We start from the raw sequence: 13,815 nt of genomic DNA, 5'->3' as shown, positions 1-13,815 counted from the left end.
TCATTAGCGCCTAAACCCATTTTATCTTCATTTCACGTGGTACAAGTGAACCGAGTGTTGTTTTGGTGGTATAATTGATCTATAGCTGAAACAAATCAGCTCCGCAGCTAAGTGAGGAGATGAAGTAGTGGATAATCTGTATTTTAAAACCAGCTGTTCTGCCAAGATCAAATGATTGCTTTGGCACTGAAATGATTAGCTGAGAAGGGAGCGTGTTTCAGCATCCACCCTCATCACCCAGCACGGCTGCCCTAACCTCCAGCCATGCTGATGCTGAGTGCTGGAGCTAATTGACAGCAGGACTGGGATCAGCTCCTGGTTTGCTAAATTGATGGACCTCACCTGGCCTCAATTATGAATATCAGCATTTTCAGGAAACAAATAGGCAGAAGAGGCAGGGGAGGAGGATACCCTGCCACCGCTCCCATTAACTGTGGCTGCGACAAATGCCAGCAAAACCTTTACGTTTAAGCTGTGCAGCTGTCCCTGCTCTCTGCAGTAGTTTTAACACAGCATAAATATTTGCAATTATTTTCCTCTTATTTCTCTCTGCTTGCACATCGCTGAAAATTACTGAGAACAGAAATTCACCCCACCCCCTTGTGCAGTGCCTTCCCATAGGGATCCCTGCAATGGCTGTTTATAATAGGTTTCCCCATTTTAGGCAAGGTACCACCTGCTCACGAGAACATCACGTAAATGAAATAGAAATACTGGGAGGACAAGGGTTTGCAGTTTCCTTTCCTTTTTCCTTAATAGTCTTCTGTGCTTTTAACTATTTTCCAAATAACCTGAAGATAACTGAAGTTTCACAGCAGATGAGACAAACACCTTCACATGACCAGGCTGCAGCAACTGGCGACTACAGCAGCAGGGATGCTGTGCACTGAGCAAACCAGCCTGGAGAGTAGGAGGGTAACCCACCTGCAGACTGCACTTCTTTTCTTCTTCCTTTCACCTAAAAATTCACCAGACTACAAAGAAATTAAATGTGGTATTTCAAAGATGATAGTAATCTATAAGACCTATTATATTACATCAGACATCTCTTTACAACTGATATTTTCTTACAGTTGAAGACACAGTGGGTCTGAAAGGAATTAATTAACATCATCTGCTTCCCAAAGAGGTTACTCCACACTTTTGCAGAGACAACCCTTAGGTTTCCTGATACTCATTATAGATTTTCCTTCCTTTGCAACATGCTTTTGATGGATGAACTGTCATTATCATTCCTAAGATATGTATTACACAGGGCTGATGGTTTTGATTTAAGGCAGCAATATCCCATGCACCTCACCATCCCTTCGACTCTCCCTGGCCCTTTGACCCTGTCTGGAAAGGAAGCTGAGTATGGGGTTGGGGGGTTGTTTGCAAAAGGCCCTTTTCAAATCCAAGGTGAGAGGAGTGCTTCTGTGTGTAAGCCAGCAATGCTGGCATGAAAAGGGTTTAAAGTAATGATGTTCCACATCTCAGCCTTCTTGGTTCAGAGGCAGCACTATACCTGCAGGTAGCCATGGGTTGTGTTGTTTCATGGGTTGTCCCCTACAGCAAGATACAGATACTTCCACCATCATCATGACTATACAGAAATATAAAACAATTTATAAAACAGCTTCTTTGCTAGTATTCAGGATCTGAATAAATCCAAACCCATTAGAAATGAGAATGAATGGAAATATTAGGCTTTGGCAACCTTTCAAGCTCTTGGACCACTTGGCAAAATCCCTTCCATACTATTCAAACTGAATAGCGTTTATTTTAAGGTTCTCAGCTCCACCTCAGGCTTACTAAGGTGGTTCTCTTAAAGCACAAGCATAAAATTTCTTACAAAATATACCTTTTGCATAACCTTTCTCTGTCCAGTGACCAACATTGAGCTATGACTACTATGTTTCCTGCACAAAACAGTGCAGGTTTGTCAAAGTTGGAATGATATTTCTACCTTGCCTTTTGACATTTTCAAGTTTATTATGTTCGGACAGTACTTTGAAGCACTTCATTTTTCCTCTCAGGTAGGACGAATCAACACTAAAGGGGGAAAAGTAACACTACGAGCTATTCCAATACAGCATGCAGACACTATTACCTTTCTACTTAGCTTCAAACACAAGTACTAGAAGTCAATGCACTTAACCATCTGCAGAGGTACTGCCTTGAACTAGGTCCCTGTTGCTTTAACCAAACCCTCTTGATTCCACCTTCCCATGATGATGATTGAAATCGGGGACATCTCACCTGATAAGTATTTTATTATCTACCCCATAGAATCATAGAATTGGCTGGGTTGGAAGGGACCTCAGAGATCATCAAGTCCAACCCTTGATCCACTACCGTTGCAGTTCCCAGACCCTGGCACTGAGTGCCACATCCAGTCTCTTTTGAAATATCTCCAGACACGGAGAATCCACTACTTCCCTGGGCAGCCCATTCCAATGCCTGATCACCCTTTCAGTAAAGAAATTCTTTCTAATCTCCAACCTAAACCTGCCCCGGCACAACTTAAGACCGTGCCCTCTTGTCTTGCTGAGAGTTGCCTGGGAAAAGAGACCCCCCCCTGGCTCCAGCCTCCTTTCAGGGAGTTGTAGAGAGTGATGAGGTCTCCTCGGAGCCTCCTCTTCTCCAGCCTGAACACCCCCAGCTCCCTCAGCCTCTCCTCATAGGATCTGTGCTCAAGTCACTTCACCAGCCTGATTGCCCTCCTTTGGACCCGCTCCAGGACCTCGATAACCTTCCTAAACTGAGCAGAAATAGGATTCAGTACTGAGAGCCAGCACATGGTTAATGGCTGTTCCTGCTTGTTGGGTTGAGCAAACCTATCCTCCAACCCAAAAAGACACATCCACTCTCACCCCCTGGCCAGCTCTAGTTTCCCTGGCTCCTCAGCCCAGCCCCAGGCGATAGAGCAACTTTCAGTAAATCATATCCTGGTAGGCACTCCCTTGACATGATGTTTTGGGGGTGGAATCTCAGGAAGGCCGACTTCTTCCTCTGCCCCATCTCTCCTGGACAGCCGCACAGGATGCATGACACACGTGGAGCTGTATAATTAAACAGCCCAATGCTAACACCAGGTTTGAGAGCTGGGGGTGTTGCTGTTGCAACAGTTGTTGAACAGAGGAAACCTTTAATATCGATCCAGGTTAGCACAAAACCTGTTGGCTAAGCCTCCATCTGTCCCTCTGCTCCTCCACCCCTTGCCACAGTTTATGGCAAAAGACTTTGCTTTCCCTTTCATTCAGCTTTTAACAGCAATTCAAGCCCATTGATCCAGGACTCTGAGTTAGTGTATTACAATGCAAGATTGTTCAGTGCTCTGACAGTTGGTTTGTTTAATCTCATTTTATTCCACTGTAAAATGGGATTGGAGGGAGGAAGGGCTAGAGGAAAAATTGGCAACATATAGCCTAAATGCCTGGGTAAAGAGAAAAATGTCACTCAAAGGGAAGTATAAAATCCTTCCACTGTGCACAGGCCTCTGTATTACAATTACATAGATATCTATATGCCTATCTATACAACTTCTGTGCCTCTCAACTTCCATCTCTGTTCCACAAAAAGATTTGAGAGGGCAGGTGGAAAAAAAAGGAGAATAAATAAACTTTAATGACACCCTAGACAACACTGTCAATGAACAGCACAAAATGGTGGGGTCCATGCCATCTCCTAGCTAGGGTTAACACTGGCCTTGAAAGCTCATTACACGCATCTTTTGCATCAAATAACCTTTCTTTCTATGGCTGGAAGAAAACTAATCATTTGCTTTAAAATCTAATAAATCTATTTATAATTTAAAAGTGTTTGCACCTAGGTTTTTTTCCTGTTGGTTAGTTTAACTCTGCTCCCTTGTTTACTTTAGGCCAGCTGCAATTAGGCCAGTATTTCTAACTAGGGGAGAGGTTTACAAGGACAAGAGTAAGACCATTACCAGCATAAGGTGGTTGAAAGGGAGGACATAATTGGTTTCACTCGCCTAGAGGCAAGATCAGCTTAAAAGAGAAACAACACCTAATTAAGAATGTTTGCATTGTTTTATTTTTAATAATGTCCTCCCTCCTGTACCAGTGTTTTTATAGTACCCATGGCATCAGCTTCTGGGTTTGGGCTCAGCCACATGTATTTTGCCCATATGCAGGAGCTGAAAGCATCAGACCCCTTCATGGGCAGACAGAAGGAAGAGTCTGAGGAGACACTGAACAAAAAAAAAATCAATCCTAGATAGAGCCATGAATCTCAACAGTAGCTTTTGTTCACATTAAGAGTTCAACTCTTGGCCTGTATTTTTCTTGATGGCTAAGGTTCTAGGCTCCAGTTGGAAAGCACAGAGTTTGTCAGACACTTGGCTGGCTGAGCACAGGCAAAGGTGGATAATAATGTGGACAATGTTACTGTGCTGGCCCAGGCACTGCCCTGCACTGTCATAGGGCAGAGCCAGGCAGGAGGTCACCCACACGCTGAAGTTCTATGGTGCACCCTGAAGATATCTGGTAGACATTGCCCAAAGAGTCAAATGCTCCCACGAGCACACACTGATCAGGGAGAGAATGGCTGGGGTCAGCATGAACCCCAAAATACAGTCCCACATAGCAGACTGTTAGGAACAGAATAAGATCTGTATTAGAGAGAAGGAGAAAGCAGAAGTTAAAGAAAGAGGAGCGAGACCTTATAGGCTGTTGAGGATGCTATATGACCAAAGAGCAAGGACACCTCCATTTCACAGGCTGTTCAACAATCTATGGAAACAACCCCAGACCTGACCATTACATTCCTGGGGTCATGGTATATTTGCCAGCTCCTCCAAATGTTTTACCCTACCATTACCATCCTCCACAGACTATCCAGGCTGAGCTGCCAGCAGCTGGCACACATATACCATATTACCTCTGTCAAATCTGGAAAGCATTCCACCTGGAGCAATGAACCCCGCATCCTGAGCACATTTTTGGCACCAGGGCTTTTTGCACTTCATCATCTCCCAGCAAGGGGCTGAGATACTGAGATACAATACTGCTGAATGGAAAACATCACTTGACATCCAGGTGTCTCCACAGCAACATAAAGCAACTAGAAAGGCACAGCAGGACCAGCAAAACAGATAAACCCTTGCCCTATGTCTTGAGGACCATCCGTGTGGGCCCTGGGAGCGACCTCACATCACCTGGCCAGTGCCCTGCTCTGCCTAATGAAGGGTGGCTTTGCAACAACCATAACAACAGGATAGCAAGCAAAAAGAACATTATTGAGCTGGAGCATGTGTATAAGTCTGGGTTACTCTGAATAATTTAAGTCAGGCTTCTTTTATCTCTCTCCTGCTCTAGAGCTGCTGCCACTGCCACACACACGAATGAGAGAGGCTTCCTGGGAGGCTGGAGGGAGGGTGCCTCCTGTATAATGGGAACTGAACAGGAAATGCTAAAATTTAAAGAGACTCCTTAAACACCCAGGACTTCAAATCTTTACCTCTCATCTCCACATGTGATACAGCTGAAAGACACACCTCTCAACTGAAGGGGACACAGGCAGAGGAACTGGGGAAGCTCTTGGCTGCTGTCAATACAACAAAGGGAAGAATGAATCCCCAGGCTGGGAAACACCACGTGGCCTCCCAGAGTCCTGATGGGGGAACCTCTTTGAATTACCCCTACATGGGTATGTGTGTGTGTGTTGGTAAAGGGCCTGTTGATACCACCTGCTAGCTGCTCCACACAGACCATAGCTCCTGTTTTACACAGGAAATTGATCACAGGGATGTGGTCACAAGGAACGTGGCTGTCCATGCCTCCAGCAGCCCCACAGCAGATGAGCTGTGACAAGCAGCTCAGTACCATCCCCAGCACCCCCAGGCTCTCCTGGAAATCTCCTGCCATCATCTGCAGCCCTTCTCCCCAGAAAACTGCTTCCCAGAGCGGGGTCCCACAGCAAATGGGGCATGCAGACACAAAAGACCACGTTATAGTCCACCCCTGTGCCAAAACAGGAGCACACAACTCCCCTCCTAAACACAAATGGGTGTTTCAAACTGTATCTGTGATGTCACCAAAAATAATTGCTATATTAATGGGGCAATAACCAATGTACATATATTTGGTTAAGGCTTGGCAGCTCAGTTGAAGGATTAATTGTATATTAATTTTCTCCTATGTTTGTTTTGCAGAAGCTAAAACTTTAATTCAACCAGAAGAACACCAGCCTGCAGAGTCTTTCAGTTTCTCTCAGCCAAAAGCAAAGCCCAAACTCCACTGCTGAGCTCATCTGGGCTGCTTGCTGCTACAGAAAGGATGATAGGGGAAAAAGAGGTTGTACAAGTGGATCCTTTGGTTTATTTTAGGGACAGAAGGCTGGTGTTGTGTACGGATGAGAAAGCAGCCTCCTAGCCCGGCTACTCTGCCTGTTGCAATGCTCTGGACAGCTTTAAAAAGCAAAGAATAGGGCTGGGAGGAGAATAAAACTTGAGTTAAAATTTGGCTGTGGGGAGCTAGCAAAAGCACTAGCTGCTCGGAGAGATGAAGCTGCCAGGTTTACAAAAAACATTTGAAAACCACGGTGCCAAAGGTGGACAGAAGTATCTGTGTGACAAGTGAGGTGAGTATGGCAGGGGGAGGTGGGGAGAGGGGCTGAGGTCCCTCCTCAATGCTTTGCAGCTCCCCCAGACTCCGTGGGAGGGAGCAGCCATGGCAGCTCAGGGAGCTGCCAGCCACCCTGGGTTATTTGTGTCCCCAAGTAGGCAAGTGTGACCAGGTGCAAGGGGGAAATGTTGGCAGAAGGTAGGTAGGAAGGCAGATGGGAGGCTGGCACACCACAGGCAGCTTTTGAGGGGGAGGAAAGGGAGGGGAGATGTGGGCAGGGTCCCTGCACTGCTGTGTTGCATGTGCCAGAAGACAAGCACCAGGAGCAAGGGGCTGACACCAAAGATGCCTCGGCAGAGGCACAAATCTAGCATGTCCTCTGTCTACCAAAAATGGGTTGAAACCAGACAGGCTGTTGAAAAGGGGCTTTTGAGGAAGAGAGGCAGTCTTGGCACAGCAGCAGCTAACAGTCCATGGTGCCTCAAGGACATACCTGCATTACATATGCTCACCTGGGACAGCAAAAGAAAGCAGATGCTGCAGAGATGCAGTTGTTGACTTACTGGCATACCATGAGGGGAAAAAACAACTGAGGCACAGAAATGATGTAACAACTGCAAACACAGGCCACAAAGCATGGGAGGCTGTTTACCTACCAGCTGAGGCAACTCTGAGCGTGACAGGGTCAGGATGAAGCTGGGTGAGATTATTCTGGAGATTGTGAGGCATGGAATATTAATCTTAAACAGCAGCAAGCAAGCCCAAAGCTCATCAAGGATGAGCTGTACCACACAATCTTTTTGCTGTTAGCCTCTGCTCCCATTCTGTTATTTGAATTTGGGATCCATCTCACTTTGAACAGAGCTCCAGTTGATCCAGAACAGTTGGTGGCTGACGAGGGCGAGTGTGAAATATTTTGCCCACACCAGAAGCTGCCAGAAGCTCTTGTAACCCACCCAGCAGTTGTGTCCATTGCTGCGTGCACAGGATGCCCTAGCCAGGTTTTCACAGCAAGTTGGAGGTGTCCACCTGGATTTGTTTGGAATGCAGAGCCCCCCATTCCACTGCTAGCACACCATTAGGCTCTTTATGTGTCCTTTTCCAATGGGTAAGGCCTTGCGAGGGCAATTAGGAACACATTTAATTTCCAAATCTGTAATTACCTGGAGGCCACCTTTGCCTTTTGCCAGCCAAGGAAAAAACACATGCTGGCCAGGCTCTCCTGGTAAAGGAGGTGCAGCAAACCCCTCCAAAATCCCTGTGCTGGTGTAAAGCCAGGCTGCAGTGCTTTCCAAGCACTTCTGGGGAAGCTTGCCCTCTGCACAGGCATAACCTCTCTTTTTCATGACTCCTCTCCACATCCCACTCCATTTCTGCTGAGCTGGGACCTTCCTAAAAGCTGTCAGTCAGGAATTCAGATGCTTTTTTAGCATACAAGAGGACACAGAGCTGTGGTGCAAGGCCATCAGGAGACCTATATATCATTACAGGGATTTGCCAAGCAAACTGGACAAGGCAATAATCTCCTGTCTCTGCACTCCCCTTCCCAACACATCTTTTCAGACCACAGGGTCTCTTCTTCACCCTCATCTCCACTGAGACCCTTTCAGATGGGACTGCGTAGACCCATTTTGTTATGAAGGACCAAAAAGCTTTTTTTAAAAAAGAGAACATTTTTCTTCCTACCCAGAAGCAGCTTTAAATGCCATGGAACCAGATGACATGGTTTTTTAACCAACTTTTCCCATGGCTGCTCTGGTAGTCCTCCCCCCATCAGAGAGGTCTACTTGACCCAGTCTTACTCCAATGCTATAACACAAGCAAAAGCAAAAATACATAAACCTCACATTATTCTATCTGCCACAAAGTCTAAACATGATTGTAAGGAAAGCAGAAAGCAGGGCCTGGTGCAGGTTTTCACTGAGCACACAGCTCTTCATGCTGGCAAAGGGAAGATGGGGCTAAACATCTTTGCAGTAACCACAGTGGCTCTAGAGCTGCCCATCATGAAACACCTACCCTGAGAAATGGCAGGCAGATAGCTGCCAACATAGCTGTGGCTAAGGGTGCTGCAGAGGCACAAGGGAAATGAAAAAAGAACTCATAAAGCCATGGTAGATCATTTTCAAAGGCTGTTGATTGCAATTAGAAATAAGTTTCATAATCATTTGGGAGAGTTATTGCAGAGAACGGTATAGAACTTTGGTCATGTCTTCAAAAGTAAATAATCTGAATTGGTTAAATAAAATCCAGGCGCAAGAAGACAGTTTACTGACTGTGAACTGCTAAAAGCCTGGGGATTACTCAAAGATAACTCTTGTTTACCAAATGTGTTAAGCAGAACAAGAGTGCTTGCAGAAGACTGTTCTGTGGTATACTGAGTATTTTATGCTAGTTCACAATACAAAGTTGTTGCTTCTGAAACCAGCCATTTGCAGTATGAACCAGGGCACAACCAGACCTTTTCACAAGATTTTTTTCTGAAATCCAAGCCAAGGAATTAAATCCCAGCTCTAGACTTGACAAGACTCAGGCCATGCACCAGCTCAACCAGTTTATCTGGTTTCAGGGAGGAAGTCCCAGTGTTAAAGAGCTGGAGTGTAGGAAGACAACTTCACATTGCAATTGCTCACCCTTTTTTTGGTCACCCACAGGCAAGCAATACCAAAATTTTAACACAAAAATAAAATACACAAAACTAAACCACCAGACTTGTACTCCTGCTCTGCACAGGTACAGAAGTATTATAAAAAAAGCATTAGAAAATGTAGTCCCTTCATACATGAACAAAGCTCCTCAATCTCAAAGTGTTGCACACAGCTGTCACACCTGGAAGTTTAAATGGTTGAGCATTTCGTTCAGGTGATAGGCAGCCCCTTCTAGTCTTAATCAGCAGATATCCAGAGAGCTATCTCAGAGACATAAAGCAAATTCACTTAGGGAATAAACGTCTAAATAAGTATGAGAGATGGGATGCTGATCTTTTAATGTAGCTCCACAGGGTAAATAAAATTATATGGTTGTTTTGTGGGTTTTTTCACTTCAATTCATTTAGAGTATTCTTTTATTATTGCATGATAAAAACGCTCAGCATGCTTGGCTTGCTACGTCTTCCCTCTGTCCTGTAGTGAGAGGGAGCTACACTGAGCACTAATGAGAAGGCAGGTGGGCACACAAAGCCCTGGCACTCATCAGCTGGATGTACAGACAGCTCAGGGATACATCAACTGCCTGTCTGAAGTCCATTTGGTTGAGGAAGAGGGAAATTATTGCAATAGAGACTATGAAAAAAATGGAGCAGGTTGGAGGAGCATCATCTCACACAGTGAGTTAATCATATTTCTGAGAGAGACAAAGAGCCATTCTTATAGTTATCTCTGATCTGTCACCTTCATGTGGCCATCACAACAATGGTTAAATTGAAAAACACAAGCAGTACTGCCCACCTAATGAATGTTGAATTATAGGCATAAATATGCCAACATTTATTTATTTATTTGCCTCACCAATAACATGTTCTCTGTTTGGTTTTCTATTTTAATGACTACAATTTATCATATTAACTAGACGTCCAGTTTGCAGGGTTTTGTTTCAAGTCCTGCTTTTTAACAAGACATCTGTGAGAAGGCAGTCTCAGGTAAGAGAAGCAATCCAGCTAATAGAAAAGTGATAGTAACTGTCACCAAAAAACACAAGTGGCCAAACCACCTTCGTTTACTACATAGCCCAGGGCCCTTCTTTCTTCCTCTTATCTGCTGATTTTACTGCCCCCTTTCCACCAATATTTTACTCTGCTCTCCAGAAGGAATGTTAATGCCCTGATTTCCAAATAATTTGCAGTAGGAAACATAGAAGAGAAGAAAGCTGAAGCAGGGGAACAGTCCATGATGAATTCAAGCCTTGCACAATGATGGAGTCAGGAGTTTCAAGAGGCATCTTCAACACCAGCAATGCCTGAATTAGTGCAGGGATCCTGCCTGCACAGGTGGTACCTATATGCCACTTGTCTGACATGCTGGTAACCCAGTTAGTCCAGCTGCACCATGCTCTGTCTCTTTCAGAGCACACGTATGTTTTCCCCACTTGTCACAACTGTGAAATGTAGACAGCAATTACTTCTTAAGCATTTGGCACTGAAATTAACAGGCAACCTTTTAGTCTGAGTGCAATTAGCACCCCAAGCTTCACTCCAGAAGTAGCTGGTAGCTGAATTTTGCTTGCAGGTCTTTTAGCAGCGTGGTGTACACTTCAAGTAAATATAGACCAATGTATAGAGAGGAAAACATCTGATATCCCTAACAAAAAGCTAAATACACTCACTGTTGGGGAATGTGCTCATAAAACCCCTAACAGAAAGTTCACATTTTTACAAACTGAAAATGAACACTAGGTTCATCCAAGTCCCAGAAAACCAACACAGCCTGCCAGGGATGGATCCTGCCACTCTCTTTCTGCTGCCAGACCTGAACCTGCCACTCCTTCTATGTGTTCCTTACAAAAATCCCACTTATATACAGACATTCATATTGAAAAACAACATTAGCATTTTGCAGAAGTAAATGCAAGTAATACCATATGACATGAGTGCTGTAAACCCTTATCTGTGTCATGACTTATATTAGAGAGAATGACCAGCATAGGCTGCCATCACACTGCCACAGGATGCCTGTTTTACTGTGGCCCTCATCCCTACATGCCAGTTTCTTCCATCTTGAAGCCACATAATCTGCAGCATCCTCAGGTGCCCACCTGGATCCCTCCTTTATGTGGATATTTCTTCAAGCATAATCAGTTTCAAAAGACTAAATAATGATGGGCCTAAGCTCTTTTAATTCAGCATTCAACTTTCCCTCCTAGTTTTTGGAGGAACACATAAACCACACTGGAATGTTCTTTCATAACCCCAAAGCTTGATATTTACTCAAAATTTGAAGTAAGAACTGAGGAAGTACACAACTCAGGCTCCATGGTGGCAGGACAGCCTTCAGCTACTGTGGACATCCTCTGGATACTGGAGGTTCAGTTAGGCTCTTCACTCCATTCCCACACACAGAAGGGTCATGTTCATTCAGCAATCCCTCTGTTTTTCCTTTTGTTTGCTCCACAAACATTGCCCAGAGTTCTTCCCTCACTTAGTCTATTAATCAGTCTCTCCAAAGATTTCATTACAATTAGCTTCTCCACGACTCCAGTAGATATCTGCATGATTCTCTGACCTTCCTAAACCCTGCCTCACCAGCTCCTTACCTGCTGGCAACACACGGTGACAGAGACCTACTAGGTGTCACCTCTCTCTGTAGTGACATGGCTTTCTCCCCCAAATCCTGAAGAAATCTAAATGATGCAGACTCAGAGCATCTGTCACAGCAACGACATCGCTCTTGTTCTCTGCATACCTGTGACATTTTATTATCCACTTTATATTGCAATGGAGCCAGTGGGAAAGACACCTGCCCCTCTCCAGCCCAGCACCTGTAGCTACTCCCCTGAACAGATAAGACAGAGGGAAGAGAAACCAAAGATTGCTCACCCGGAGGAAGGAGAGATCTCGGTTGTGCTCAATGCTGGTGATTTCCAGGTTGCCCATAACGACCTCACAGTTCTCATAGTACTTGCGGAGGGCCCGATACTGCTGCTCCAGGTCAGAGAGAGAGCTCAGCTTGTTCTCAGTGCCAGCACACACTGCAAGAAACCACAGGAAAAACCACCACCGTGAGTGGGAAAGAGAGGCACAGAAGCAGAGAAGGAAATAAAGCTTGTATACAGAGGTACAGACAACTGGAACTAAAATCCTAAATAATTCACAGGATTAGGTCCTAAAAAAAATAAAACCCACCACAAGTTACTTGAGTATCAGCAGTAGAAATAGGGAGGTACAAATATGGTCCATGATCATCTCAGCAATTAAAGCAGTTTTCACCAAATGGGATGAAAGGGTAGTAATTACTGTGAAATGCAAAAAGGCTGAAAAGATAGAAATGTGAGAAAAATGCAAAACTAGTTGACCCCAGCACATAAGGGGCCAAATGTAGGACTCAGCAACATCCTACTACAGAATCAGGCACTTCACAAGATGTGTTAATCACAGACTAAAGGACAAAAGGCTGGAGAGACCCATTCATCCAGTCTGACCTTGGTAATCCAACATTTCCTTATTCAGTTGATGTTCAGAATGGTCTGTTGGACAAGTCAAAAGCAACCTGATCAGAAGACTTATATACAACATTTAAACAGGGGAAAGACCATAACAAAAAAGTCATAATCGTTCCACAAAGTCACCAGACTGAGTGTACAGTGGAGATGTGGCAGATGAGTTAGGAAATACCATGCTAACACAATTACTTTTCAGAAGATGTCCTTAAACAAACTAATCTGTTCTAAATTTTGAAGTCTGGTTCAAAACTCTGCTCAGCCTATTAGCTTGCTGTTCATCAAACAAGGACAAAAAAGAATGCAGGAAAGAAAAGCAAGAAACATTTTAGAACAGAATCTTTCATGAAGTGCTCAGCCTGCTGGGACAGCAGTGCTAGGTAAATGGGCATGGGTGGGGCTGGGCTTTTTCTACACACACTTTTTTCTGATTACCAACAGCTTGTGGGTGGTTCATATCTGCAAGCAAATTAATCTGACTATATCCAAACTTTTGAAATGGCCATTATGCTATGCAGAATAGGAGTCAGATGAGAGCAACATTTCTGGAATTACTCCCATTACTGGATTAGATCAATACAAACAAAACTCTCCACAACTGGTGGCATAATCACTAAAATTGGTTAAAATGTGCTCTTTTGAATTATGTGGGTCCTTTTTTATAAATATCAAAAGTAATTAGCTTTTCAACTACTACTATTATTAACTGTTTTACAACATCTCTCTCCTTTTTTTTTTTTTTTTCTTTTTAATAGAAATGGTAACAATTATCATCTCTGTGCTCTGCTGTGGTCTCTGCTGCAGAGCAACCTGCTTTTGTACAAGGTTGACTTGAGTTTCAAGCAGCCCTTGGCAAAGGGCTTCAGGAGGCAGCCAGAAACCCACCAACAGCTCAAAGCTTTCTCACAAGGAAACTCCCTCTGCCCTAAAAATGGCAGCAGAAATCTTTTCCTCCTGAACAACTACTCCCCACGAGGGAGGGACAGCAGGGGCTGGCTTCTTTGTGAGCCATTCATGGGATGAAGGTTTTATCAGATTATTTCTGGGGTTTGTATTTCCAGCACCTAAGAACTGTGGGCCAAAGCTGAGCAGGCACTAC

The 13,815-nt window shown here is 44.4% G+C and overlaps 1 protein-coding gene across 3 annotated transcripts in view; it reads right to left on the bottom strand.

Moving 5' to 3' along the window:
* The window catches only part of ERBB4 (erb-b2 receptor tyrosine kinase 4), a 629,260-nt gene that overhangs the window by 381,544 nt on the left and 233,901 nt on the right, over positions 1-13,815 (bottom strand). For all 3 annotated transcript variants that reach the window (XM_030453944.1, XM_030453945.1, XM_030453946.1), the window contains exon 2: positions 12,097-12,248. In XM_030453944.1, coding sequence (XP_030309804.1) covers positions 12,097-12,248 — 152 coding nt within the window. The remainder of the gene's footprint in view (positions 1-12,096; positions 12,249-13,815) is intronic.

This window comes from Calypte anna, chromosome 7 (assembly GCF_003957555.1).
Source record: "Calypte anna isolate BGI_N300 chromosome 7, bCalAnn1_v1.p, whole genome shotgun sequence".
Taxonomy (NCBI): Eukaryota; Metazoa; Chordata; class Aves; order Apodiformes; family Trochilidae; genus Calypte; species Calypte anna.
The sequence above is the reverse complement of the archived record's forward strand: the minus strand, read 5'-3'. Positions and strand labels throughout refer to the sequence as shown.